Source organism: Hyla sarda, chromosome 6 (genome assembly GCF_029499605.1).
Source record: "Hyla sarda isolate aHylSar1 chromosome 6, aHylSar1.hap1, whole genome shotgun sequence".
Taxonomy (NCBI): Eukaryota; Metazoa; Chordata; class Amphibia; order Anura; family Hylidae; genus Hyla; species Hyla sarda.
Genome location: NC_079194.1, coordinates 126,745,988 through 126,773,859, shown reverse-complemented (window position 1 = coordinate 126,773,859; position 27,872 = coordinate 126,745,988). Strand labels below are relative to the sequence as shown.

Sequence of the window (27,872 nt, the reverse complement as noted above, 5' to 3'; positions counted from 1 at the left end):
TTGTTACATGACATAAATTCCTTTATGTATCAATGTTCTCATTTATGCCACTGTTCACATGTAACTCTGTTTATTTACTGTATCTGACTACATTTATTCTGGGGATAAAGGAATTTATGTCATGTACAGAACAGAAGATAAACCTGGACCATACCTCCTGTTGGAATTTTTTGTGTGTATATTTTGTGTGTTTTTATACACTGTTTTTGCACTTTATATGGAGTTTATCCTGAGAGACTACTTATACTCAAGTGCAATAAGATAAATGTGTGCTAATCCATAGGTGATCGGTGGCAGCCTGTATATTTTGTAGTGTAAGTCGATATTTTATTGGAACGTAATAAAAGGTATATTTTATTGTATGGAAGATCCCTATTCAAATCAGTGTCTATATTATTAATGTACTGGGAGACCCACCATTTTAACCTGAAAAGTGTTAATACCTACCTAACAATCTAGCTAACAACCTACCTACCTGGTTACCTACTTCCCTGGCTATCTAACTACCTGGCTACCTACGTAGCAAGCTAGCTGCCTGCCTACCTACCTGGCTATCTAGCAACCTGAATATCTACCTACCTAACTATCCATCTACCTAACTACCTACCTAGCTATCTATCTACCTAGAAACCTAACTACATGGCTACCTAGCTAGCTAACAACCTACCTAGCTAATTGCCTACCTGGCTACCTTGCTAGCTACCCACCTAATGTTGCTCATAACCAACCTTGCTACCTACCTAGCTATCTACCTAGCAACCTAACTACCTACATGTATGGCTATCTATTTAGCTAGCTAACAATCTACCTAGACACTTAACAAGCTATCTAGCTAACAACCAGCCTAGCTATGAACATACCTAGCTACTGACATAGTTGCAACCTACCCATGTAGCTAGCTACCTACTTACCTGCCTACCTACCTACCTATCTAGCGAGCTAACAACCTACCTACTATCAGACGTATTTATCTACTGAGGGGGTCTATGGTGGGGGATAGGCCTACTTAATGGGGGACCTACTATCTTTATTATGAGAGGGCATTGCACTGGAAAAATGCAGAGTCAAACATGTTTTTCCTGCAGATGCTAAAGAGACAATTTTTACCTGGAAGAAGTTGACATGTCAGTCTGATCCAGATGCACAAGAAAAGGAAAGAGGACATCGCTGATCAGAAATGATGTTACCTGTGAGTCCCTAGATGTAACTATAATCACCTATATGGTATACAGATCCTGTGTACAGCTGGTACCTACCTTTATATGATCCTAGATACAATTACTTATATGGTATACAGGTCCTGCAACAAAGTCCAAGACCACAGCACCAAAAATTATAAACTGATATGTGCAAAAGAGCTGTAGTTTATTGGTTCCCCAAAAGTTTTTTTTGAGGAACCAATAAATAATAGCTCTTTTTTCCAATTTTGGTGCTGTGGTCTTGGACTTTCTTGCATGTTTAGTATCCGGATTGGCTATGTGGATGACTAGGGGACAATGGATTTATCTAGTGCTGTCTTATCTGTTTATGTATGTGTGCATGCAAATATATATATATATATATATATATATACGCACGCGTGCGGTGTGAGTTTGTGCTTTAGGGTGCACACCCTAATGCAATAGGCTGCGCATGCCTATGATTATAATGCACTTTACCCTAAAATACAGAGAGAGGAATTACAGAGAGACTTCGATAGATAGGACCACAGTGAACTTTGAAATCTAGTTAAAGAAATAAAGCAAGATTTCTTTTACTTGTACAGAGTTCGCAGCTCCCGTGTCCACGGTTGCCGCGCAACGGGAGACGCGGTCTCTCTGTCAGTGACTCCGCTCCGCTTGAACCAACGGGATCACGATCCTGTTGGAGGAGGGCGGAGTTGGGAGTGGGCTGTGGAGAGGCCGCACCACCCCATCATGACGCGGTAGCAAGGAGGACCGGCCGGTGTGCGAAGGTACAGGTAAATGCAACCTATTGGTTGAAGTCAATTGTTGCACAGGTGAAGTGATCAATAGTAGGAAGTTGTATGTATAAAAGGAGCGGTTTGTAATTTCATCAGTAGAGCCAGACGATGCGCTTGTAGCGTGAAACACGTGTCACTCCTTTACCTCCTATATGAGATGTAACCCCCGTTCACAGAAATAAAAGCACGAATATATAGGACTGGTGAGTGCGATCTTATTCTTCTTCTTCTTATTGTGAATGATTTGGACTATTTCTGGATTTCTCAGAGATCAGCACCCCTCACCTACTCTGTGCATAGTCCAGCCGTGGGATCTCAGCTCTCCATTCATTCTGATGCATTTGGAATAAGTGTTGTAATAGTGGGTAGTGCCAGTTATTGCTCTATATCAGGAATATTATTATATAACTCAACAACCCATATCTATATCATACAGCACCTGATAGTATCCTATTGTGCCTAAATAATACCATCATATATTGTCATTTAGCACCAGCACCCATATGCTCACTAGTAACATGGGATATATATCAAAATGCCAGTACATAACATTAGCACAGTGATCAAACAATCCCACCTTACAATGCCATATAGTAGGAAGCAGGATACAATGCCATATAGTAGGAAGCAGGATACAATGCCATATAGTAGGAAGCAGGATACAATGCTATATAGTAGGAAGCACCTTAAAATGCCATATAGTAGGAAGCAGGATACAATGCCATATAGTAGGAAGCAATGCCATGTAGTAGGAAGCACCATACAATGCCATATAGTAGGAAGCAGGATACAATGCCATATAGTAGGAAGCACCATAAAATGCCATATAGTAGGAAGCAGGATACAATGCCATATAGTAGGAAGCAGGATACAATGCCATATAGTAGGAAGCACCATACAATGCCATATAGTAGGAAGCACCATACACTGCCATTGCATAATGCCCACATGCAAGTTGTAAGGATGAAGTAAGATGTCTAGAAATAAATTGGTGAGCAGGTGGCACATATGGGAATGCACTAGTAGTCTCCTTTGACCCATGCTGTACTGACCAATTGTTAGTCAGTGAACATACGTTATGATCAAATCTCACAGTACTATGTGTACACCCGACCTATAGGCTGATAATGAGGACAAGCACATCACTGTCTCCTTTGTGTGAATAAGCACTATCATATCCATGGGCATCATGCGGAAAATGGGATGCTGATGTATGCTGTTGTGGGAGCAGCGGACGCCATTCACATCTATGGCTCAACAGAGTTACCTAGTGACTGCTTTACCGACATATGCATGATTTCAGCCCCCATTTTGAGTTTGCTTATAATAGCGGATATGTCCCAAAAGGATTCACTGGGGGTGACTGTGTTCAGCCATAGAAGTGAATGGGGTCCACTGCTCCCATTAACAGTATACCTCAGCATCCCATTTTCAGCTATGATTAACAGGGGAAGGAACACAGCATGATCGTACCCTCAAATGTGCCTCGCTGGTTGGGGGAGTGTGGCTTCACTGAAAGAGATCATGGCTTGGATAGCACCAAACATGAGCCAATATTTTGAGCCAACTTTTTGTAAAGTAATTCCAACTAACGAACTAAGGCTAGGTTCATACTGCATTTGAACGGGATGCCGGGGGAGAGCAGCAGATGCCATTTGTTGCAATGGCTCCAATGGAGTCACCTAGGGGGAGATTTATCAAAACCTGTGCAAAGGAAAAGTTGCCCAGTTGCCCACATCAACCAATCAGATCGCTTCTTTAATTTCGCAGAAACCTTGTTAAAATGGAAAGAAGCGAGCTGATTGGTTGCTATGGGCAACTGGGCAACTTTTGCTCTGGACAGGTTTTGATAAATCTCCCCCTTGTGACTTAGGGGGACATGTATCATTGCCTTTACACCATTATTCACATCTACAAATTTTGCGCAATTGCAGTTTTTTTGCATTTGTGCTGCGTTTTTTTGGCGCCGGAAAGAGGCCCAGAGAGTCAAAAATAGCACTCCTGAGCCTAGGCTGTAACAGGCTGGTGTTATTTAGGCTGGGGAGGGCCAATAACAATGGCCCTCGTCTACCCTGGTAACATCAGGCTGTTGCTGCTTGGTTGCTATACTGAAAATATGGGGAACCCTATGCTTTTTTTCTTTTCTTTAAATAAATAAATAAATAAATAACATGTGTGGTTCCCCATATTTTCAAAATTTATCATCGGGCTTGCACAAGTATTGTAAATTTGGTGCAATTTAGACCAACCAAAATGATCTACAAAAAACGTCTACCTCCAACAACATTGATACATGTCCCCCTTAGTTCGGGCCGTATAAGCTATTTGAGGGGAGATTTTTACATTGTCTAGTCTGCTTAAAATAGTGTATATGGCCCGAATGGAGTCACTAGGTTAATCTGTTCGGGCCTTTGAAATGAATAGATAATGCTGCTCCCTGTCACAGTGTATGTGAACAGGATACCTGTGACAGAGGCACTAAACACACGATGGGGGAGAGTTATCAAAACCTGTCTAGAGGAAAAGATACTGAGTTGTCCATAGCAACCAATCAGATCACTTCTTTCATTTCTGAAAATGCCTCTGAAAAATTAAAGAAGTGATCTGATTGGTTGCTATGGGCAACTAGACAACTTTTCTTCTGGACAGATTTTCATAAATCTCCCCCTATGAATCTAGCCGTAGGGTACATACATTTGGTGTATAAGAAAAGCTGGATGTATGGTGTATGGGAAGATCAGTGGGCTGCTGCAGAAAAAGAGAATACCAAACAGTACTTCCTTTTTTTGCATGCTGATATATGTCTCCGTATGGCTATATAGTAGCATGTGTCTGGTGTAGACATCGGAGCTATATGTTGGGCAACGTCCGAAACGTGGTGTGTACTTAGCCTTCGTAAATGCCTCCAACTGACTATGAATAGGGCAAATGTTGGCTTGTCAGCTCCAAGTATACAAGGATAATACCATGTTCATTATTGGACTCTGGCGCACATGTACAGTTAATAGAAGGTGAGGGATCCAGCTTCACAGAAATGTGGCTGTTAAAATCCAAACTTTAATATAGTCAATGAAACATGGAAAAAATGAAAAGAACTAAAAGCAGACACGCCAATGCATTTCGGGCTATTACAAGCCCTTAATCATGGCAAGGTATCATAAGTTTGTACTCACTTATATACTGGAGATACATGTGTAGTTTAACCAGAGCCGTGATCTTACTGACGGGATTGGGGGGGGGGTGATGACAATTTCGGTCAGAAAAAATGAAATCACCTGGAAAACAAGGGCTGAATGACAAACCATCACAAAAGCCTGATATGGATAACCTATCTTATGTGTTCTGGCATAGTGTATCATACTAAAGATAACAGAACAAAAATGAAGGTGTTCAAATACATTTTAGCACTAGAAACAGGGAAATATACCCGCACTATGTAGTGAGCTAGTATGATGTTAAACAATTAGGTTATAAAAAGAAAAAACGCACATGGAGAAAAAGACGCACAATATGGTCATGAGAGATCTGAATATGTACTGAGTTGTTATAACAATGAAAACAACCCATTAGTAGGTGCGTTCAGTTGTCCAGATCCATCATATATAGCCACCATTTTTTTTTTTATAGAAGGCAATCATGCTGTAAATAAGCCTCAAACAAGTGCAGTGTTTTCTGTGTCCTGGTAACCTATAAAGAGTGATCATAGTGCTTCTATGCTCCTCTGTACCATAGGTCAGGGCTCCGGTTCAATACGTTAGATCAGTGTTTCCCAACCAGGGTACCTCCAGCTGTTGCAAAACTACAACTCCCAGCATGCCCAGACAGCCAACAGCTGTCCGGGCATGCTGGGAGTTGTAGTTTTGCAACAGCTGGAGGCACCCAGGTTGGGAAACACTGCGTTAGATCACAGGTAGATATCGCACCAAATGCATCCCTATGTTTCTACATGGACACACAGCCATGGCCAATTTCTTAAAGGCACACAACCCCTTTTTGGTGCTATGCAAATAATCTTTGATACAATAAAGTGATCTCCAAACCGCAGCCCACAGCTGTCTGGGCACGCTGGGAGTTGAAGTTTTGCAACATCTGGAGGGCCTTAGTTTGGAGACCACTGATCTAATAAAATGAGAAGCAGGTGGTCTGTAGCTGTTACAACCCAAATCATCATTAGGCCTGACTGACAGGTGTATATAAGGTGCACATGTTTGAACAGGAGATCAGTGGAAGGAATAGGAATCATGGCTCCTAAGAAAGCAGTGGCTGCAGTAGTGGCTGTAGAGAAGGAAACTGAAAGTGAAAGTGCATCTGCAAGTGGTGAGATACAAGGAGCTAGTGTAATCCTGCAGTGATAATATGGGGCCACACTACTGGTAGATCCTGACTGCTTTTATGGAGGCAATTTGTTTGTCTTATTTATGAGCTATATGTGGAATAATATCTGCAATGGGTAAGGTCTGGGTCATGTTCACATGTGGTAGCTTTAGTACTGAGTCTACAAGTGGTTACAGTATAATGAACACCTACCTAATAGGGGTGTAAGGAAAAATGCACTGAAAAAGCTGGCCATGTATTTTAATGGCTGCATATAATACCAAACTACATAGATTTAGCTTGAAAACTACATCACAGCCTAGGTTTGTAAGAACACCCTTAGGTTAGGGTCACACTGGTGTGGTGGTTTGTTGGTCAGGAAAAAACACATGCAATTTTACTGTGTATAGATGAGGTGAAGTAGTTACTGGTAACATGGTTTACTGCATAAAGTGTTAACTATAGCACAAAGCGGTGACCAATATGCCACCTCCATGTATCTCTATAGGAGTCAGTGTTTGTGTATTTCTCCCATAGGGATGCATGTCTGCCACTGCTTTGTGCTGTGGGCCACACACTTCATTCATGTGGAGAGCTGGGGTGCCAGGCAGGAGATTGTAGGGGGTTCCCAGCAATATGACTCTTATTCTCTATCCTGTGGACTTGGACTGCACTACTCCTTTTAAAACACAATCAAAATGTGGTATGGGGTGTGAGATGCAAGGCAGATGGCATTAACCCCTTGTATTTGTGATGCCAGGGTGTGGTTTATCTTCAATACCATCCAAAGGTACACAGCTGGATCCTGGGCTAGGCACAGGGGCAATAATTACTCAGTAAAGCTACTGTTATCTGTAACTTTGTGTCTGAGGTTAGACAGGTGGGAAAAGTCTATACAGTGCAGCCAGTGCCCATGGAGGTTACCAGTGATTCAGACCTTAAATGGGCACTGTCAAATACAAAAAAATTTTGAGATGTTGTAAAGAATACAAAAAAGGTTTTTGCAATTGCTTTCATTAGAAAATTTTCAGTATTTTATACTGAAAAAGACAATTAAGACAAGGGGGTGGCCTGTTACCCGCCTCCTGCACGTCCGATCGGTCATTGATTGCTCCAAGCCTGAAATCCAGGCTTGAGCAATTGACTGCTGATAACACTGATCATTGCCATGTTAATGCACGGCAGTGATCTGTGTAGATCAGTGTGCAGTATTATAGCCACTAGAAGGGGCTATAACACTGCAAAAAGTGTGTAAAAAGCTAAAGATCATTTAACCCCCCCCCCCTTTTCCCATTAAAATAAACATGTGGTATAGCAGTGTGGGGAAATGTAAACTATAAAAATATATTAATTAAACCGCACGGTCAATGGTGTACACGCAAAATAATCCCAAATTCCAAAATGGCGTATTTTTGGTCACTTTTATAGCGATCAAAAAGTCAGAAATACAAAAATGGTGCCTCTAAACTTCAGATCGCTCTGCAAAAAAATGAGCCTTCATACCGCTCCGTACGCAGAAAAATAAGTTATAGGGGTCAAAAGATGACCATTTTAAATACTGTATTCATTTTCCTGCATGTAGTTATGATTTTTTTTTTTTCCAGAAGACAAAATCAAACCTATAAGTAGGGTATCCTTTTAATCGTATGGACCTACAGAATAAAGGGTGTTTTACCAAAAAATGCACCTTGTAGAAACAGGAGCCCCCAAAAGTTACAAAATTGCATCTTTTTTTTCTTCAATTTTGTCGCACAATGAATTTTTTTCCATTTCACCATGGATTTTTTTGGGGGGGGTAAAATGACTAATGTAACTGCAAAGTAGAATTGGTGGTGCAAAAATAAGCCATCATATGGAATTTTAGGTGCAAAATTGAAAGGGTTATGATTTTTAAAAGGTAAGGAGGAAAACAAAAATGCAAAAGGGAAACTGAGTCCATAACCCCTTGGGGGCAGAGCTCATTATAACCCTAAGGACAGGAGCATTTTTTGCAATTCTGACCACTGTCACTTTAAGCATTAATAACTCTGGGATGCTTTTACTCTTTCTGATTCCAAGAGTTTTTTTCGTGACATATTCTACTTTGTTAGTGGTAAATTTTTGTCAATACTTGTATCATTTCTTGGTGAGAAAATCCAGAATTTGATGAGAAAATTGAAAATGTTGTATTTTTCTAACTTTGAAGCTCTCTGCTTGTAAGGAAAATGGACATTCCAAATTATATATTGATTCACATATACAATATGTTTACTTTATGTTGGCATCATAAAGTTGACATGTTTTTACTTGTGGAAGACATCAGAGGCTTCAAAGTTCAGCAGCAATTTTCAAATCTGAATTTTTCAGGGACCAGTTCAGTTTTGAAGTGGATTTGAAGGGCCTTCATATTAGAAATACCCCATTATAAAAACTACACCCCTCAAACTTTCTGAATGTCATTTTGACTACTTTAACTCTTTAGGTGTTTCACAGGAATAGCAGTAAAGTGAATGAGAAAATTCAAAATGTTTTTTTTTTTTTTTTGCACTCGCATCTTCGCATTCGTTCTTGTAGACCCACTTTTTGAATCTTTACAAGGGTTAATAGGAGAAAAAGCCCCCCAAAATTTGTAGTGCAATTTCTCCCGAGTACAGAAATACCCCATATGTGACCCTAAAAGGAGCTGGAGGCTCCATTTTGGAAAAACTGATGTACAATACATTCATTTTTATTGGGGGGTGGGGGCAGTGTAAGGGGATGTATATGTGGTAGTGTTAGGGTACATTCGTACTGGCGGCGGTTTACAGGGAGTTTCCCGCTAGGAGTTTGGGGTGCGGTGGAAAATTTGCCGAAGCTCAAACTTGAAGCAGGAAACCCTCTGTAAACCCACCCGTGGGAATGTACCCTGTACCTCCAGCTGTTTCAAGACCACAACTCCCAGCATGCACTGACAGACCAACAGCTGGAGGCACACTGGTTGGAAAACATTCAGTTAGGTAACAGAACCTAACTCAGTATTTTCCAACCAGTGTGCCTCCAGCTGTTGCAAAACTACAACTCCCAGCATGTACTGATCACAGAAGGGCATGCTGGGAGATGTAGTTATGCAAGATCTGAAGGGCCACAGTTTAGAGACCACTGCACAGTGATCTATAAACTGGCCCTCCAGATGTTGCAAAACTACAAATCCCAGCATGCCCAGACAGTAAACTGCTGGGAATTGTAGTTTTGCAACTTCTGGAGGGCTACAGTGTGCAGGCCACATTGACTTGACAATTGCTGACTGGCTGACTTGACAGACTGTGGCTTATTTGTGGCTGCAGACTGGACTTGAGGCCTCCTATGACACTGGACACTCTCTAGGACTCTATTTGACCTCAGCAAAGCTAGCTCCACCCAAGGCTTATATGGGGGAGACTAGCAGGGAGCCCATAGGTCACCCCTGGGATCACCTGGTCACTGGTGCCTCCTGGGTAACAATCACATGTCACATCACATGGTAAACAGTCTTAAAGTGACAACGCTTTCCAAACATTACATGGTATAATACATTAGAAATATATTTACATGGGGGGACAGATGCAAGAGGGCCCAGGGGACACTGTAGGGAGGCTGCCTGACAGGGCAGCAAGGGTATGGGGTAACACCTTCCATACTGGATGGCCAAAAATTCATAAGCTGAACCTGGCCTTTAATAATTACATTTCCCAGCTGGTGCTCCAGTCTGTATTGAGCATCAGTAAGTTGAGGGCTTGTCTGCAACTATCAGATCTTAAAGCATACCTGTAATAGTGCAAAAAAAAAAATTGATGTTACTCAGTACCTGATCTACATGTGTCTAGGACCTATATATCCCTAACCAATATAATTTATGTTGCCCACTTGCTTTGTGCTCTTGCCTTATGGAGGGGGGCGTGTCCATCTCTCTCCCTCACTGTGGTTGAATTGGTCTGCAAATCACTGCACTCTGTAACTCTTGCCTCTCTGGGCAGTCTGCAAATCACTGCATAGTAGTTTTTATGCAAACATTTTTCTATCTGTTCCTAGTAAAGATGAATGCTAATCAACATGGCTGTCAAGGTTAGCTCTCATAGACTTCTGAATGTCTGATAAGCTTCTTTGTCATTCAGAAGTCAAAGAAAGTTTGGCTGTTCAAGCATGCTGGGAGTTGTAGTTTTGCAATAGCTGGAGCTGCAGTGTTGCCTTTAGCTGTTGCAAAACTACAACTCCCAGCATGCCCACACATCCTTTGCCTCTAGTTCTGCAAGAGCTGGAGGCACACAGCTGGAGAATACACAGCTCAAACAGTCTTACAAAAATTTTACCCCAGCTGTTGCAAAACTCCAACTCCAATCATGGAAGTTGTAGTTTAGGAACAGCTTAAGGCTGTAGTGTTGCAATGGTGATCTCCTATACTGGATACCAACAATTTATGGCTGGTATCCAGTATGCTGCAAAATAGAGTAGTCTGTATGCATAAAGACAGAGGACCCCCCCCCCTCCCCCTCGTCAGATGTATGTGCCATATCAGTAGTACTTCAAAATATAAAGTTATTCATAATGACAGTGCTTCTTTAAGTGCTAGGCCCTAGTAGAGATGAGCAAAGTTAGTGATTCGATTCATCATGAACCTTGTGGCTCGGCAGTTGCTGACTTTAGCCTGCATAAATTAGTTGAGCTTTGAAGCAGGGGTGTGGAAATTTTATTTAAAAAAAACTACTTGTCCACGGGACTAAAATGGAGCTAAATCTACTTGTCCATAATTTTCCACATACCAGGCTGTATGAGGGCAAATTTTTTGCGCCATAATCGTTTTTTGTATCGTTACCATTTTGGTATTGATCTGACTTTTTAATCGCTTTTTAACTTTTTTTTTTTTTTTTTTCTGGGATATTATAAAGATTGCAAATCTGTGGTTAGGCTTTTTTTTTTCTTTTACATTTACCGTACAGGATACACAATGTTATGTTTTAATAGGTTGTACAATTACGCACGAAGTGATACCAAGTGTTTGTTTTTATTATGTTTACGTGTTTTTTATATAGGAAAAGGGGGGTGATTTGAACTTTTAACATGGAAGGGGTTAATGCAGCGGTCTTCAAACTGTGGCCCTCCAGATGTTGCAAAACTACAACTCCCATCATGCCCAGACAGCCAACGGCTGTCCTGGCATGCTGGGAATTGTAGTTTTGTAACATCTGGAGGGCCACAGTTTAAAGACCACTGGGGGTTAATGTGTGTCTTTCAAACATTTATTAACTTTTTTTTTTTTTTTTTTTTTAAACACTTTATTACACTTATATGAGGAATCATTAGATTCCTCAGACAGATGAATAGAGATCTATTGATCTGTGTGCTCTGTGCTCCATTGATGGAGCCTAGTCCAGCCAGGCTCTATCAATGACGGAAGCAATTTACGTAGAAGGCCACTATAATCCAGGCGCTGCTTTATCCAAAGATGCAGGGAGGTATTGTAAAACCAGATACTCTTATTTGTATTACAGCATACAAGATCAGAATCGTGACGTGTTTCGGGGTCTATTGCCCCTTCCTCAGATGATCTGAAAGACTGACACATGAAAACTACAAAAAGAAATACACTTTACATACCAAGATAGTATCGCTATATTCATACAGAATGGAGCCTTATATTTACAAGAAAAAATACAGAAAAGTATAAACATGGGTTATATCTGTCACCACATCAATAGGAAATGTGTCCCGGTAGTTTTACATCAGAGCGAGGCTCCATTGAGGAAGCCGTCATGATTGTAGACAGTGTAACATGTGGGGCCAGTTGTAAACATAACGGTCCTGATGTACACAGAGCGCTGGCAGGTTATTCCATCGCAGCACGCGCCAGCGTCTCACCGACAAGCGTCTCCATGGACGCGTTGCTAGGCTGACGGCTCTGAACACAGAGGCAGCCAATCGGATTGCCGGAGGCGCGGCCTGCGCCAAAGAGCTGTCAGGAATGCGAGAGGTACGGACACATATTGTGTCTCTGATCTTACAACTTTGGGGTGTCATTCTAAAAGAAGGGGAAGAAAAACAGCTATATTGGCAAACAAAAAGGAAAAGAAAACAATTGTTTACTAAAAGGTAAGATGATAGTAGTCTATTTGGCTGCTACCTATAGTGGATATTAGTGCTCCAGAGGTGTTGCCAAGGGCAACAGCACAGTGATCCCAATAAAATATAGATACACTATGCAGGCTGGGTATTATGGCCTCAAGTTTGGCATAAAAAAAACATGCTTTATGAACCATAGGTCATAGTATGTGGGGACATCTTACTCAGTAAATATATCGCATAACAAACAATTATAAATACCATGTCATAAATATAAACAGATCGTGATTTATTTATATTTATAACATGGTATTTATAATTGTTTGTTATGCGATATATTTACTGAGTAAGATGTCCCCCACATACTATGACCTATGGTTCATAAAGCATGTTTTTTTTATGCCAAACTTGAGGCCATAATACCCAGCCTGCATAGTGTATCTATATTTTATTGGGATCACTGTGCTGTTGCCCTTGGCAACACCTCTGAAGCACTAATATCCACTATAGGTAGCAGCCAAATAGACTATCATCTTACCTTTTAGTAAATAGCAATTGTTTTCTTTTCCTTTTTGTTTGCTAATATAGCTGTTTTTCTTCCCCTTTTACAATGACAACCCAAAGTTGTAAGATCAGACACTGTGTCCGTACCTCTCGCATTCCTGACAGCTCTTTTGGCGCAGGCCACGCCTCCGGTAATCCGATTGGCTGCCTCTGTGTTCAGAGCCGTCAGCCTAGCAACGCGTCCATAGAGACGCTTGTCGGTGAGACGCTGGCGCGCGCTGCAATGGAAGAACCTGCCAGCGCTCTGTGTACATCGGGACCGTTGTGTTTACAACTGGCCCCACATGTTACACTGTCTACAATCATGACGGCTTCCTCAATGGAGCCTCGCTCTGATGTAAAACTACCGGGACACAATCTAGCCCACCAGGGAGCATTCACATGTCCCTTTAGATGCCGCTGTCAGCTTTGACAGCGGTGATATAATGGGCTAATAGCCAGCTGCGGCGATCTCCGCATGCTGGCTATTAGCGGCAGCCCCCGGCTACTGAGAACAGCCAGGGGGCTGCAGAGTATGGAGCGGGCAGGAATCCGTACCCCGCTCCATACATACTGCAGAGCGCCGCATGCATCTCCCTGTGCAGACATGCCTCCTCCCCTCAGCTCTCCGAAGCTACGGGGGAGTGAAGGCTGAGGATGCAGGTCGGCACGGGGAGCAAGAAGCCACGCCCCCTCATCTCCCCCTGCAGAGCAGGGGAGAGAAGACATACACAGCTTCTCATCTCTCCTGCTCTGCTTCGGAGGACACAGGTTTTTATAGCCGGGGGCTGCAGAGTATGGAGCGGGCAGGAGTCGGCCGCAGCTCCATACAGACTGCCAAGGTCCAGGCGACTTGTCAGGTCCGGCCCTGCTTGCCCGAAGCCAGGCTAAGGGCCAGACAAATTCACCTGCCCGGCACCCATAACTGCTTGTCCCGGGTGTCGGGCGATAGGAATTCGACATCCCTGTTTGAAGTGCTCCAGTGGCTGGAAAAGTCACTGAATCACTAACTTCGCTCATCTCTAGGCCCTAGTGCTCTTATTAGTGTGTAGGAGGCCCTAGAAATTGCAGTTCTGAGACCAAAACCAGGTGTCAATTATAAAATGTAAAGACATTATGCCACTTCTGGTGTTAAGCATCTGTTTAGATAAAAAAATACATTTTTCTTATAATCCACACTTAATGCAGCTTTGCCATTCAAGTCAAAATTATGTAAGCACACCCTCACAAAATCTTGTGTGGATGTAAATATTACAATTTTGTCTTTAGAGGAAACTAAAGCAAAGCCCAAAGTAGTAAAGCTGAAGACCCTTGGCCACCCTCCAACACTCACCATGGTGGTTGAAGTTCTCAAAAAGAACCCTGAGAGGAAGGGAACATCAGTGCCGGCCATCCGCAATCATATCCTGGCTGCACATCCCACTGTTGACGCCATAAGGCTAAAGTTCCTACTGAGGTCTGCTTTGAACAAGGGTATTGAGAAAGGGATTCTCATCAGGCCTCCAAACTCCAATGCCACAGGAGCCACTGGCCGTTTCAAGGTAAATATTATACATTGTTTGCCCTCAACCTTCAGAAATTGTGGCTGCCATATGATTATCTTGTGATCTACAGCTGGCTAAGCCTGGATTGAAATCTAAAGGGAACGTGTCTGAGAATGTGGATCCTAATGTTCAACCAAAGGAGAAAACTGTGAAGTCCAAGGAAAAGGTCAAGAAGGTGGTTAAGAAGGTCTCAAAAAAACCAAAGGCTGATAAAGAGTCAAAAGGTACTTTGTTATTGCTTCCCCCCCCAATGTTGCATAGACTCTCCAGTAGGTGTTCCCTGATATAGTGATAGGACATTATTGCTGTTAAGCTTATTTGCTCTTGGTCAGTATAGAAGTGCATTACTCTGACCAAGGGCTTATGGCTGCTTCTAGACATAGTTACCAACTAACTTTGATTACGAATCTGCATTTCTCTTACAGCAGAAGAGAATACTGAGGAGGACAATGATACAGACAAAAAGGAAGAGACTCCTGAGGTGAGAACATCTGAAGTTCACCTTCACTATTGTGTAGTCTCTACAGCATTGATCTAAAATTCCAATCTTTACCTTCGATCTGGTTTTGCAACAGTTGGGGATAATTCGCAGCCTGTTTTAAACCGGGGATCTTTAACTGTTGAAACACCACATCTGCATTACATCTCAATGAAGTCTACAGTGCGGAACTTGGTTACTAAAAATTCTGTTCAATTAACCTAATGTTAACACACCTTGTTAGCATGTGTAATCTGTAGGACAAAATCCATACCCTAAACATTAGTGTACATGTCACTTCCAAACTTTAAAGGGTAGCTCCCACCATCCTATTTTTTTTTTTTTTGGCTAGCCCGTCCATCCCCCCCCCACTATGGCACTAGCCCGTTCACTCCTCGCCCCGCATACCCCGTTCCCTCATTACACTTGCAGTTACTGCAGAGTCCGGCGGCGGCGGAGGCGATGTGCGGGGGCGATGTGCGGGAGGAGTGGCCTCCCAGCCAGTGGCCGGGGAGCCAATGCGCTCGCTCCCACCTGTCTGATAGGCAGGGAGCAAGTGCAGCCTAACTGAAAAAGGACTGATTGCCACTCCAAAATCAGTCCTTTTTCAGTAGCCGGTTTTTAAATGTAAATTAAACCTTTTTTTTAATGAAAGAAAAAATAAAAGTATATTAGATGTTGTAGTACATAAAGTACTACAACATATCAAAAAATAAAGTTGGTGACAGTGCCCATTAAACTCATAAAGGACACAGCCCATTTTAGCCTTGCCTTTTGTGCATTCAGGGGAAAAAACCCCAAAACTGATTTCTCAAGTCCTGAATGCACATACACCCTCTAAAAGGCAAGGCTAAAATGGGCTGTGTCCTTTATGAGTTTAATGGGCACTGTCACCAACTTTATTTTTTGATATGTTGTAGTACTTATGTACTACAACATCTAATATACTTTTATTTTTTTCTTTCATTAAAAAAGGTTTAATTTACATTTAAAAACCGGCTACTGAAAGGACTGATTTTGGAGTGGCACAGTCCTTTTTCAGTTAGGCTGCACTCGCTCCCTGCCTGACAATCAGACAGGCGGGAGCGAGCGCATTGGCTCCCCAGCCACTGGCTGGGAGGCCACTCCTCCCGCACATCGCCTCCGCCGCCTCGTTGCCGCCGCTGTCTCTGCACGCCCGCTGCCGGACTCTGCAGTAACTGCAAGTGTAATGAGGGAACGGGGTATGCGGGGCGAGGAGTGAACGGGCTAGTGCTGTAGCTGGGGGATGGATGGGCTAGCAAAAATGATTTCTCTTAACTAATTCTGCCCTCAGAGGAGGGGATGGTATTGCAGCTCAGTTCCACTGAAGTGAATGGAGCCACACTGTAATACCGCACTCATCCTACGACAAATGCAGTGCTGTTTTTGGTAGAAATTGGCTCTTTATTGCCTATTACCTATGCTCCCCCTCTATGCCCCGACATGGAGCTAGAGGAAGTGCACTTTTCTAAACAGGCTAGCACTCAGGTAGGCTGATCTTACATAATACAGTTTTCAGTGGCATGAGAAGGGATGACTGATGCACTAGGCTTTCAAGGTTCTATGGGAAATGAAACAGGAGCAAGAATTAAACTGTTGCTGTTGAGATGCTAATGGGAGATCACACTGTGGACATACAACTATAGGTACACTATTTACACAGACAGCTTCCCTGACCCTTTTATGGGTGGTGAGGAAAGCCTTGATTTGCCATTCAGGAACAGTGTATTGCCAGCAAGCAGACTGGCTGAAGAATAGCACTGATGGCTCTTTCCTGCACATGGTAAATCCCACTTTCTGTAATTTGTCCCAATCTAGCTGTTACCAAAGGCGGACCTCCCCTAACAGGCAGTATACTGAGGAGAAATGAGACCCCCCTAGTGGACAAGACACTAAAGTGTGTGTGGGGTGTGTCCACTTCAATATATCTGACATTTATGATTTGTTGGGAGCAGGACTTTCAAACCCCCAAAGTAATGGCAATCCTGCTGTGGGGTCTTGAGCAAAAGTTGGCTGGTGTCCTTGATGTAATTTTTTTTTTTTTTAAGATTTTACACAAAGAATATATTCCAGCATGCTATCCGTTTTCCTGTCTCCCCACTTTTTATTTCCAAACATTGCTTATTGGGTAACAAACCTTTCAGAATGCCTAATGGACATTTCAGATTGCTCCAATTTATTCTAAGTGTCTTGTATAAACCTGGCTACCCAGTGGGAGCAGACCACGTTAACTCTATATGGAGTGACTGCTTGAATCAACTACATGATTTGGGGAATAATAAATGCCATAAGATGTGGTGGACAGATTTTAGAAGTATAGGCACTTTGGACATCTTCCTCCCACTGCCTTGATAGCCAGGCATACGTGTCTTATGTTCATGTGTAAATCTGCTGCAGTTGCTCCACAGCTGAAATTCTGTCTGCAGATGTTCTGCAGCAGGAAACCTGCAGTGGATTTACATGTGACTACCCTGGGGGTTTATTCACACAAAGATCTGCAGCATCAAATATGAAGATACTGTGTGAATACACGCTTTAAGCTGTTTTCTGGGGCAAGCAGTCCCTTTCGGTAAGAAGTTACAGATAACTTGGGATTTTGATCTGCTATTGCATGAAGCACTTGTCTGTCTTGCATGTCATAACAGTATTTCTAACAACTTATGTTTTTGAAGCCCCAGGGAGCTGCCAGTAAGCCAAAGAAGCAAGCCACAGGGAATAAAAATAAAGCCCCAGCACCTGCAAAGAAGCCAAAGTCCAAAACTGTAGCTGCTGAGGAAGGTGAGAAGCCTAAAAAAGTGTCAGCCAAGAAGGCTGGATCGGCAAAGACCAAAGAGACTGAGGAAAAATCTTCAGTGAAAGGGAAGAAGTGACATCACTGGGGATAGAAAGGTTTTAACTTGTGTAAATGTGACTTTAACTTATGCTGAATAAAGTGTTTAATACTAAAATTTGTCTTGGTAGTTCTTACTCATGGTGCCATGTACTTCCTGTCACAGCACCACTTTCTGTGATCGCACTGTAGGAGATTTGTACTTTAAGGGTACATTCCCACACGGCGTATTTTGCTGCGTATTTTCCTACCCATTGACTTCAACAGAGAAAATAAAATACGCAGCAGCAAATATGCCGTGTGGGAATGTACCCTAAAGCATACCTCTTAGATCCCACAAAATTACACAATGCCTAATCCTGACCATGTACATGTAATATTTATGCCCCTATAGTATAAAAATAACTCTTAGCTCTGTTATAAATCCTCAAAGGGGGCATGCCCCTCCTTGTGGTTGGCTCTTGCAGCCTTTTCCATGACTCATGGACAAGCCTGCTGCAGGACTGGTTAGTGTCCCAGTAGGTATGGGGGAATTTCAGGAGCAGTTTTCTTCTTTCTTTATTTTTTTGGGCCAATGTTGCAGGAAAGTGATTTAACTGTCGTGCAGGGGAGGGAGATCACTGCAAGGGGCAGGGAGGACTATCGGGCTATCACTGTTCAGGCTTCAGAAGACTGGGAAACTTTCCCATTCACCTAAGGAGCTCTAATATGGCTGGGAAAGCGGAGTGTCAGACAGTACAATGCAAGGTTACCAGTACAGCCACCCAGCCAGCTTTCCCAGTCTCCAGAAGGTATCCTGTCTGGTAAAGCAGCTGTATTGGGGACATAAAGAGAAGCTGCAGATACCACATAGCTGCTGTATATCCTAAAATGGCAGATTTAATTTAAAATATAATCTTATTGAATATATTCTTGCATACTTAAGGTGTGAAAATCTCCTCAAACATAAAGCTGTAGGCCAAATGCAAGAACTGCATTGCTTTCCCTCTTCCACAAGGTTTAGGTAGTATCAGAGGACTTCAGGGGAAGACAGGATCAATCAGCGCTGTCCAGAACAAGAGCAGAACCACGGATACTTCAGGTAAGTAGCTATATTGAATCAAGGATGCAATGTGTTTCACTGTACATGCACAGCTTCATCAGGCATGTCACGTGGGTAACGCCTGGTTAAAACCCCGGCGGTGTTAACTCCTTAATAGAAGAGTCCGATATGCTTTGTAGTTAAACATGAATACCATGTGAACAAACATGACATCCTTTGATATTGCATTATCGCATGTATTAGGTTTTTAGGTGTTAGTGACATGTTCTTAGTTAAATTCTGACACATAAAACATACTAAAAAAAATACATGCAATGATGCTCAATAACAAAGTCACACGTTACCATGAAACGAGTATCAATGTTTAACTCCTGTATGTATATATATAATAAAAAAAATTTCTCTAGTCCTTTGAGTAGTCAGTATAGGATTATTGTTTATAATGTGACATCCTTTGAAATTGAGCATTATTGTGTGAATTTTTTGTACCTTTTATTCTATGTTTTTTGCTGTTGTGTTGTACTAGTGTTTAGAATTTTAACTACAAAGCATATCGGACTTCTATTAAGGGGTTAACACCACCAGGTTTTTAACCAGGCGCTATCCACATGACATGCCTGATGAAGCTGTGCATGCACAGCAAAACGCATTACATCCTTGATACAATATAGCTACTTACCTGAAGTATCCGTGGTTCTGGACAGCACTGATTGCTCCGGTCTTCCCCTGAAGTCCTCTTCTATTCGTTTCACTTCCCATTGTGGGGGGTGTGTGACACAACAAACTGGTAAGTCATCTTCCTCCCTGTGGGATTACTTGAGTCCTACACATGAGTGCCTTCTTTCCACTTTCACAAGGTTTAGGGAGGAAGATTGGACACTCAGTGGGTGCAAGACTAAACCATAAACTTGTCAAAGATGAGACTTTAAATATTTTATTACAAAGATCACAATGCCACCATAGAACTTTAATACATAAACTGAATTCTGCTTTATATACATCTACATACAGTGTGCATAACTGCCTTAGCTGTAGGGGCCTCTGCCACGAGGCAATAAAGGGTTAGTCTGAAAGTCAGACTCTGATCTACCACCCAAATTTATTACTCTACAAGTAGTGGTAGCCATCTGGATGGTTCAGCCTAGTAAAATACATGAGATTCCATTCTACAGCTTGGTCACAATATACATTACCATTCTCTGCCTAGAAGTGTCCTGCAATGCACCACAGATTCCAGGTAGGTTAAGATCAAATGTCAAACTTTCCTAGATCTGTCATTGTATCATTAAGGCCATTTATTGTGAACAGGATGCAGTACTAGGTGTCATATGTCAAATGGGGATATTTTGTATGAAGCTGCGTAGGGTTGCACCTATATTCCTTTGGTTTGAAAGGAACCAAAGCAAGTCTGTGTAGCATGTAGATGCAGCCACTTACACAACTGCACATCACTCCTGTACTTGCAGGGCCCCCAAATGTAACTTCTAATGGCTGCTATGCAACTTGAACTTGCAACCTGCATACACTTAAATGGGGGCTTCACAAAGACGCTTATTTCTAGAATGGTAATTACCAGAGGCTTTACTATTCTGCATGTCACACTTCTGCAGATCAATTGTAAAACCTTTCACTGGACCTCTAGCATCCCCCTAGAGCAATGGTCTCCAACCTGCAGACTTCCAGATGTTTCAAAACTACAACTCCCAGCATGCCCGGACAGCCAACAGCTGTCCGGGCATGATGGGAGTTGTAGTTTTGTAACATCTGGAGGTCCACAGGTTGGAGACCACTGCCCTAGAGGGTGACTTATACATAAATGAATCACCAATGTCTATTCTTGACACTTGACTGGTTTGGCACAATGGTCCTGGGCAAATCTGAATTTATCCCCTCAATGTACATCACAAAATGACTTTCCCGACCCTAGGCCATCAGGGATAATGAAACTGAATGTATCTAAAATGAGCATGGGTACCCGGTTTGTAAAACAGGACCTAAATATCTGCCCCCTGCCCAAAATATAACCATTCCTGTACATTGACTGCAGGATTACTTCCTCTCCCTTTAGCAGATTTCATATATTGCACCTTTTATTTAAGCAAAAAAAACCTGTGCTCATCCGTATCCTCTCTGCACAGCAGATCTTTATGCCATTTACTACTTGACTCATTTTATCTTTGTGGTTCGTTGGTGAAGTGAACGGTTCATGACACCAGCCACCGGTCATCATGGGTTGTCCATATTGCAGCAATTCCACTACATTGGATCAACTACATTGACTGGATTCGGCACCAAGGAGCAGCCATATTTTAAAGTGGTATGTTGATAGTCAGCAGGTAGAAGCTTCCAAGGACCAGCAGCTAATGGTTTGGCCAAATAATAAGGCAACGGGGAAGCTGTAGGGTAAAAACCCTAAGATATTGCAGAGTGCTTCCTTCTACGCAAGGGGAAAAAAAGTGCATGAAACCCGTACTACATATCTGGCTAAATCCGACCCATTTCTAACCAAAAGCAATACTACTGCATAATCGGGTATAGACCAAGTACAACGTCCCCTATTGGTAGAACTATCTGGAATGGATTTGAGTGCACAGTAATAGGTTTGTGTGTCTCGCATGTCCCTGGATATCACTACACTCCCTTTAAATATCCTGAGATCTATGACTATAAGGCACTCAGTTATGCTTGTATTTATTACCCAATGTCAAAAGTCCGTTCTACTGTCAGGGAATTACAGTTGTAACTCCAGTGGTTGTGCCCTTGCAGTGTTTTTCAGGTCTGCAGTGCAAAATTCCAAGAAAGCAGTAAGGATATAAAATGTTCCGTAGGACTACGTAAAAGTATGACGTTTCTTGGGAATGGCGCAGTGAGTACGTCCACAATATGACCCCAGGAGTTCAACCTTTCTTGGTCAAGTATCAGGCCAAAAATGTCCTTGTGTGGCCTAGCCATCAAGGAGATGTGGTGGGCAAGATGAGATGTTCAGTGCACATCTCGAGCGTCACTTATCTGTCATAAAATCAGTGCCGTAATTGGGGTCTCCATCACCACTTAAGGCCAAGAATTCTGCAACAAGAATTAAATTCCAGGAGAAGAGGGGGATCCATAGTGGTCTTTCTACGCTTCACTGCTACATGTGTAGATATCATCCTCCATCAGGACAATCACTTGCTCAAATTTGTGCTGCAGCTGGCCCCGTTTCGTTACGGGATTCGCTTCCAAGGCATTGATGATCTGTGGGGTAAAGACAGTTTAGGACCTATGGCTATCTGGCTGGTAACAGGTTAAAGAGAAGGCATTGAACAATGATTACCTGTAAGCGATATTTCTTGGCGTACTTGTAGATTTCAGCCAATGCCACACTGGTGTTAAATTTATTTTGGTACTTCTAAGATAAATGGGGAGAAGATGTAAGTGTGAGTTATAATGAAGGTGTTCCATGATGTCCCCTATAAGGAGACCACTAGATGTCTCCTATCACTTCATGATCCTTAGTGCTGGTTAACAAGCAGTCTCTTACCCGTGACTCCTCGGCGAGATGTGCGTTCATCTCCTGCTCGCTGAGAGGACTCATCTCCTTGATTTGCCGGTAATATTTCTGCACAATTTTCCTATATTCTGGAATTTCCTTAGCGTACAGCAGCTTGTTTGTGGGTGAGTCCTGGGAAAGTGTTAAAAACGTACATTTCAGTGGTGACTACAGCATTATTAAATTGAATGAGGATGCAGTGTTCACATATTATATCTATACAGATGTCTTTCCCCCCTTAAAGGATTTTTTTCAAATCAACTGGTGCCAGAAAGTTAAACAGATTTGTAAATTACGTCTATTAAGAAATCTTAATCCTTCCAGTACTTACGAGCTGCTGTGTGCTCCACAGGAAGTTGTATTTCTTTCTGGAGTTCTTTTCAGTCTGACCACAGTGCTCTCTGCTGACACCTCTGTCCATGTCAGGAACTGTCCAGAGCACAAGCAAATCCCAATAGCAAACCTATCCTGCTCTGGACAGTTCCTGTCATGAACAGAGGTGTCAGCAGAGAGCACTGTGGTCAGACAGAAAATAAATTCATAAAGAAAAAACTTCCGGTGGAGCATACAGCAGCTGATAAGTACTGGAAGGATTAAGATTTCTTAATAAAAGTAATTTAACAATCTGTTTAACTTTCTGGCACCAGTTGATTTGAAAAAAAAAATTTCCACTGGAGTACCCTTTTCAAGGGGATGTGTTGTCAGAAAATGAGTTATTGTTTAAATCAAGTTGTTATGGTTTCTTTAACAATTCCCATAATTTTATTAATGTTTTGAATAGTCCTGAAATCTTGCAGTTTTTATTCTGGCCCATAGGCCCTATTAATAATCTGACATTCCCTGATCTGTAGAGAACATTGTTCAGAAATTCCCTCCTATTCTTACAGTTACAGACATGATTACAGTATAAGATGACACCAGTAGAAAGATAAGGCTGGCTCAGGCCATGTATAATAGGTAATGGTCATGTCTCCCCTTCTACCCCTCCTTGCACAATGACCTCTGCACAGAGCATGAAGGATGTCAATGAGTCCTCTCTAATCTATGGTTTAGATATGTAAATCATATTTCTAAATGATTGAAAGCTCAGGCTGGCTCCCAATAATATGCAAAAAAATTATATATGTTAAATATTAAAATTAGAAACAGACTACAAGAAAAAAACCATGTTTCCGTATCTGGCTCTAATCGCTAAAAGAGAATCTAGATGAGACATTCTCTTTAAACAGTAGTATTGGAGTGGTGTGGGGAGGAAGGGGAGTCACTTCCAGACTGACACTCTCTTCCTGCTTGCGCTGCACTCTCACACTGTCTTGTTATTATCTGTGTGTGGCCGCATGTACTGTTAGTCTGCAGTGTTTGATGTCCCCCCTAAAGGCAGTTTCCTGCAAGTATTTATCAGTGTAGGTCACTGAACTCACCAACAAAAACATTCCAAGCTGTGCAGGGAGCCTGGTGACCCACAGAAACAAAGTCCACCCTGCAGGTTCACCAAACACCTACTTTTGCCATGTGTAGTGAGTGAGAACATAGCTTTAGGGTACATTCACACGGATGGGATCTACTGCGAGTTTTCCTCTGAAAGTTTCAGCTACAGCAGGTTTTTGGAGTCAATGTAATCTGCAGCAGATTTTCAGTAGCAGAAAACCTGCCATGGTTTAAACTCACAGTAAGAAACCAGCAGTAGGTCCCTCCCCTGTAAACATACCCTAAATTATTCTGACAAGAGCTAGATTGTGACGTCTAGACAATTCGGCCAGAACAGCTTCAAAACAGCAAATATTGTTGGGTTTTCCCAGTTAGCAGGGGTGAGTACCCAGAGCTCACTAATACGCATAGGAAATGATGGCTAGTCCATCTGATGAAATCCCACAGAAAACCTACTCTAGCATTTCTGTTAATGCTGGCTAAGGGTGCGTTCCCATCTGGCGTATACGCAGCATATTTCACGCTGCGCAAAATTTGTGGCAGCAGCAGGAAATACGCTGCGTATTCCTCGCTCACTATACACAGGGCTTTCTGGCAGCAGCCCTATATGTGCAGTGAGTTTTGGAGGCACGGCCGTGTGTCGGCGTGACTGTGACGAGTGGCTCTGCATCCAAAACTCACTGCACACATAGGGCTGCCGCCGGAAAGCCCTGTGTGTATAGTGAGCGAGGGAAACGCAGCGTATTTCCCGCTGCTGACGCAAATTTTGCGCAGCGTGAAATACGCTGCATATACGCCAGGTGGGAACGCACCCTTAACAAGACAGAAAGATGTCACAAAGTGCATCACAGATAACTGTTTTTTCGGGCTGTGTAGCTGAAGACTGACGAAGAAATAAAGACAAAAAAGACAACCGGGAGGCAGCGCCTCGTGTATTACCCTTGGCAGGTGAGGGAACCAAAAAGTATGCTGAATGTACACCCAGGACTTAAGTCAGGGTGGCCGCTCACCTTAAAGTAGAAGAATTGCGCATATCACCCCTTGATTGGGGTACCAGATAGAGTTGGATGAGCTGCCGAGCCTGATGGTCACAGGAGCGTGTCAACGCCCTGTAGAAACTGGAATACTTGTGAGAAAAAAGACCAATGGATCCAGGCGCTGCTCTATCCAGGTATACACAGGATGCAGGTAAGTGTTCTTAATCCAGCAATTTTATTGAACACAAAACAACAAAAGGATCATGACGCGTTTCGGGGTAAATTCCCCTTCCTCAGATGATCTAGGTGCTGCTACAACAAGCACCCTTTATATAATGGCAAGGTGAAGGAGGTACAGGTCAGGAAGGGGTGGGCTGAATGTGATGTCACATCCAGTCCACTTACAAAAAACTTAATTTACATGTAGAAACAGCAGAAAATAATTATTGTCTAAAACATACAGGTGTGCGTTCGATTATGATAATAATATAACATCAATATAAACAGTACTAAGTGATATAACATGGGTGGAATCGGCAATGTGACAAACACATGCGGGAGCTCTGACGAGGTAAACAACATAGCCATGTGGCTGAAAAATAAACATAAACAATGGCATCGGTCTATTGTAAGGCGCTCCACTCGCAGCACGCACCGGCATAGCAGTGACAGGAGTATCCACGGACGCGTTGCCAAGCAGACGTCTCTGAACGGAAAACAACCAATCACAGTCCACAGGGCGCGGCTTGCAGCGGAGCGCCCAACATAGTGAGTAAACAACATAGGGAACAACACCATCTATGGAAGAAAAAGGTAAAGTAAATACAAAAATAAATAAATGAAATGAAGGCAAGAGATATAAGTAATCCACAATATCCCATGTTAAAGGGTGGGAATAAAAAAAAAAATAAAAAAAAAACGCCTTAGGATGTCCATATCGGGCGTTTCTAACAGCAACAACCACAAACTAAAATGTACCTTCTGAACACACATAATAAATTATTTAACACGCCAGAATAAATTAATTGATAGAAAATAATTAATAAAAAATGCGATGATCCCTATAAACAGTACATGATTACATAAAAAATGAATTGATATATATAAATACACAAAATAAATGTACATTAAAATACTAATAAAATTAAGTCTGGATCTTAATAATAAAATAGTATAAATAAGGAGTCAACGCTGTGACAGCTACTAACAAAATGTGATGATAAATACTTAGACAAAAGGCGTCCCCATCCAGTATGTCTACACAATCATATACCCATATCTAAAAGATTTAAAAAAAAAAATAAATAAATAATGATAATTAATGGAAAAATAAAGCTATTAAGATGTTATAACCGCTGAATGTTGCAATATCACAAGGCAGTCTCCACCAACTCATTCAAACCAGACGGTACAAGGGTACGGAGTTTAAAGATCCAGAAATTCTCTCTCCTTCTCAATAAGCTGAATCTCTGGGAATTATCAAGTGCAATATTTTCTATAGCCTGAAGTTTCATGCAACTGAAATCAGACTGATGGTGGGTCAGCAGATGCCGAGATACACTATGCAAGGTGAACCCTAAATTTGCATTGCTACGATGTTTGTTGATCCTCTCCCTGAGGCATTGGGTAGTACGACCCACGTACTGTAGGCCACATGGACACTCAAGGAGATAAACAACAAACCGTGTGGAGCAATTAATGAATGTTTTAGTTTTAAAACTTTCATGGGAGACAGTGGAAACAAATGTTTTACTGCGACTCACAATTGAGTCGCAGCACTTACATCTGTTGTGCCCACATTTAAACGTCCCAACTGTGGTTAAAAAGGTCTCTGAAACCTTCTTGGGTGCCTTTAGTCTACTTGGCGCTAAAATATTCTTTAAAGTGCGGCCTCTTCTGAAAGTGATGCCAGGCTTAGGTGGTAGTAATGAATTCAAAAAAGGATCCTTACATAAAACATGCCAATGTGTATTAAAAATGTTCCTAATGGCCTGATGGTCCTGATTAAAAGTAGTAATACTACTTTTAATCAGGACCATCAGGCCATTAGGAACATTTTTAATACACATTGGCATGTTTTATGTAAGGATCCTTTTTTGAATTCATTACTACCACCTAAGCCTGGCATCACTTTCAGAAGAGGCCGCACTTTAAAGAATATTTTAGCGCCAAGTAGACTAAAGGCACCCAAGAAGGTTTCAGAGACCTTTTTAACCACAGTTGGGACGTTTAAATGTGGGCACAACAGATGTAAGTGCTGCGACTCAATTGTGAGTCGCAGTAAAACATTTGTTTCCACTGTCTCCCATGAAAGTTTTAAAACTAAAACATTCATTAATTGCTCCACACGGTTTGTTGTTTATCTCCTTGAGTGTCCATGTGGCCTACAGTACGTGGGTCGTACTACCCAATGCCTCAGGGAGAGGATCAACAAACATCGTAGCAATGCAAATTTAGGGTTCACCTTGCATAGTGTATCTCGGCATCTGCTGACCCACCATCAGTCTGATTTCAGTTGCATGAAACTTCAGGCTATAGAAAATATTGCACTTGATAATTCCCAGAGATTCAGCTTATTGAGAAGGAGAGAGAATTTCTGGATCTTTAAACTCCGTACCCTTGTACCGTCTGGTTTGAATGAGTTGGTGGAGACTGCCTTGTGATATTGCAACATTCAGCGGTTATAACATCTTAATAGCTTTATTTTTCCATTAATTATCATTATTTTTTTTTTTTTTTTTTTTTAAATCTTTTAGATATGGGTATATGATTGTGTAGACATACTGGATGGGGACGCCTTTTGTCTAAGTATTTATCATCACATTTTGTTAGTAGCTGTCACAGCGTTGACTCCTTATTTATACTATTTTATTATTAAGATCCAGACTTAATTTTATTAGTATTTTAATGTACATTTATTTTGTGTATTTATATATATCAATTCATTTTTTATGTAATCATGTACTGTTTATAGGGATCATCGCATTTTTTATTAATTATTTTCTATCAATTAATTTATTCTGGCGTGTTAAATAATTTATTATGTGTGTTCAGAAGGTACATTTTAGTTTGTGGTTGTTGCTGTTAGAAACGCCCGATATGGACATCCTAAGGCGTTTTTTTTTTTTTTTTTATTCCCACCCTTTAACATG

The 27,872-nt window shown here is 41.9% G+C and overlaps 2 protein-coding genes across 10 annotated transcripts in view; one reads left to right on the top strand and one right to left on the bottom strand.

Annotated features, from left to right (window-relative positions):
• Positions 1-19: 19 nt before the first annotated feature.
• Positions 20-17,832, top strand: LOC130277613 (protein B4). Of its 8 annotated transcripts, none has more exons than XM_056528324.1 (5): positions 20-172; positions 14,141-14,412; positions 14,486-14,639; positions 14,841-14,896; positions 17,587-17,832. In XM_056528324.1, the coding sequence occupies exons 2-5, from the start codon at positions 14,206-14,208 to the stop codon at positions 17,782-17,784; spliced, it is 615 nt and encodes a 204-aa protein (XP_056384299.1). In that variant the 5' UTR covers positions 20-172; positions 14,141-14,205; the 3' UTR covers positions 17,785-17,832. The 8 variants fall into 8 exon arrangements, with proteins under 8 accessions (XP_056384299.1, XP_056384297.1, XP_056384298.1 ...); XM_056528322.1 differs by lacking the exon at positions 20-172 and adding an exon at positions 1,169-1,189; XM_056528323.1 differs by lacking the exon at positions 20-172 and adding an exon at positions 4,630-4,649.
• A 2,719-nt stretch (positions 17,833-20,551) lies between these two features.
• PLXND1 (plexin D1) overlaps positions 20,552-27,872 on the bottom strand; it is a 151,806-nt gene continuing 144,485 nt past the window's right edge. For both annotated transcript variants that reach the window (XM_056524952.1, XM_056524954.1), the window contains exons 34-36: positions 22,307-22,447; positions 22,100-22,174; positions 20,552-22,020 (exon numbers count right to left, since the gene is read on the bottom strand). In XM_056524952.1, the coding sequence (XP_056380927.1) occupies positions 21,904-22,020; positions 22,100-22,174; positions 22,307-22,447 (333 nt within the window). In that variant the 3' untranslated portion in view covers positions 20,552-21,903. The remainder of the gene's footprint in view (positions 22,021-22,099; positions 22,175-22,306; positions 22,448-27,872) is intronic.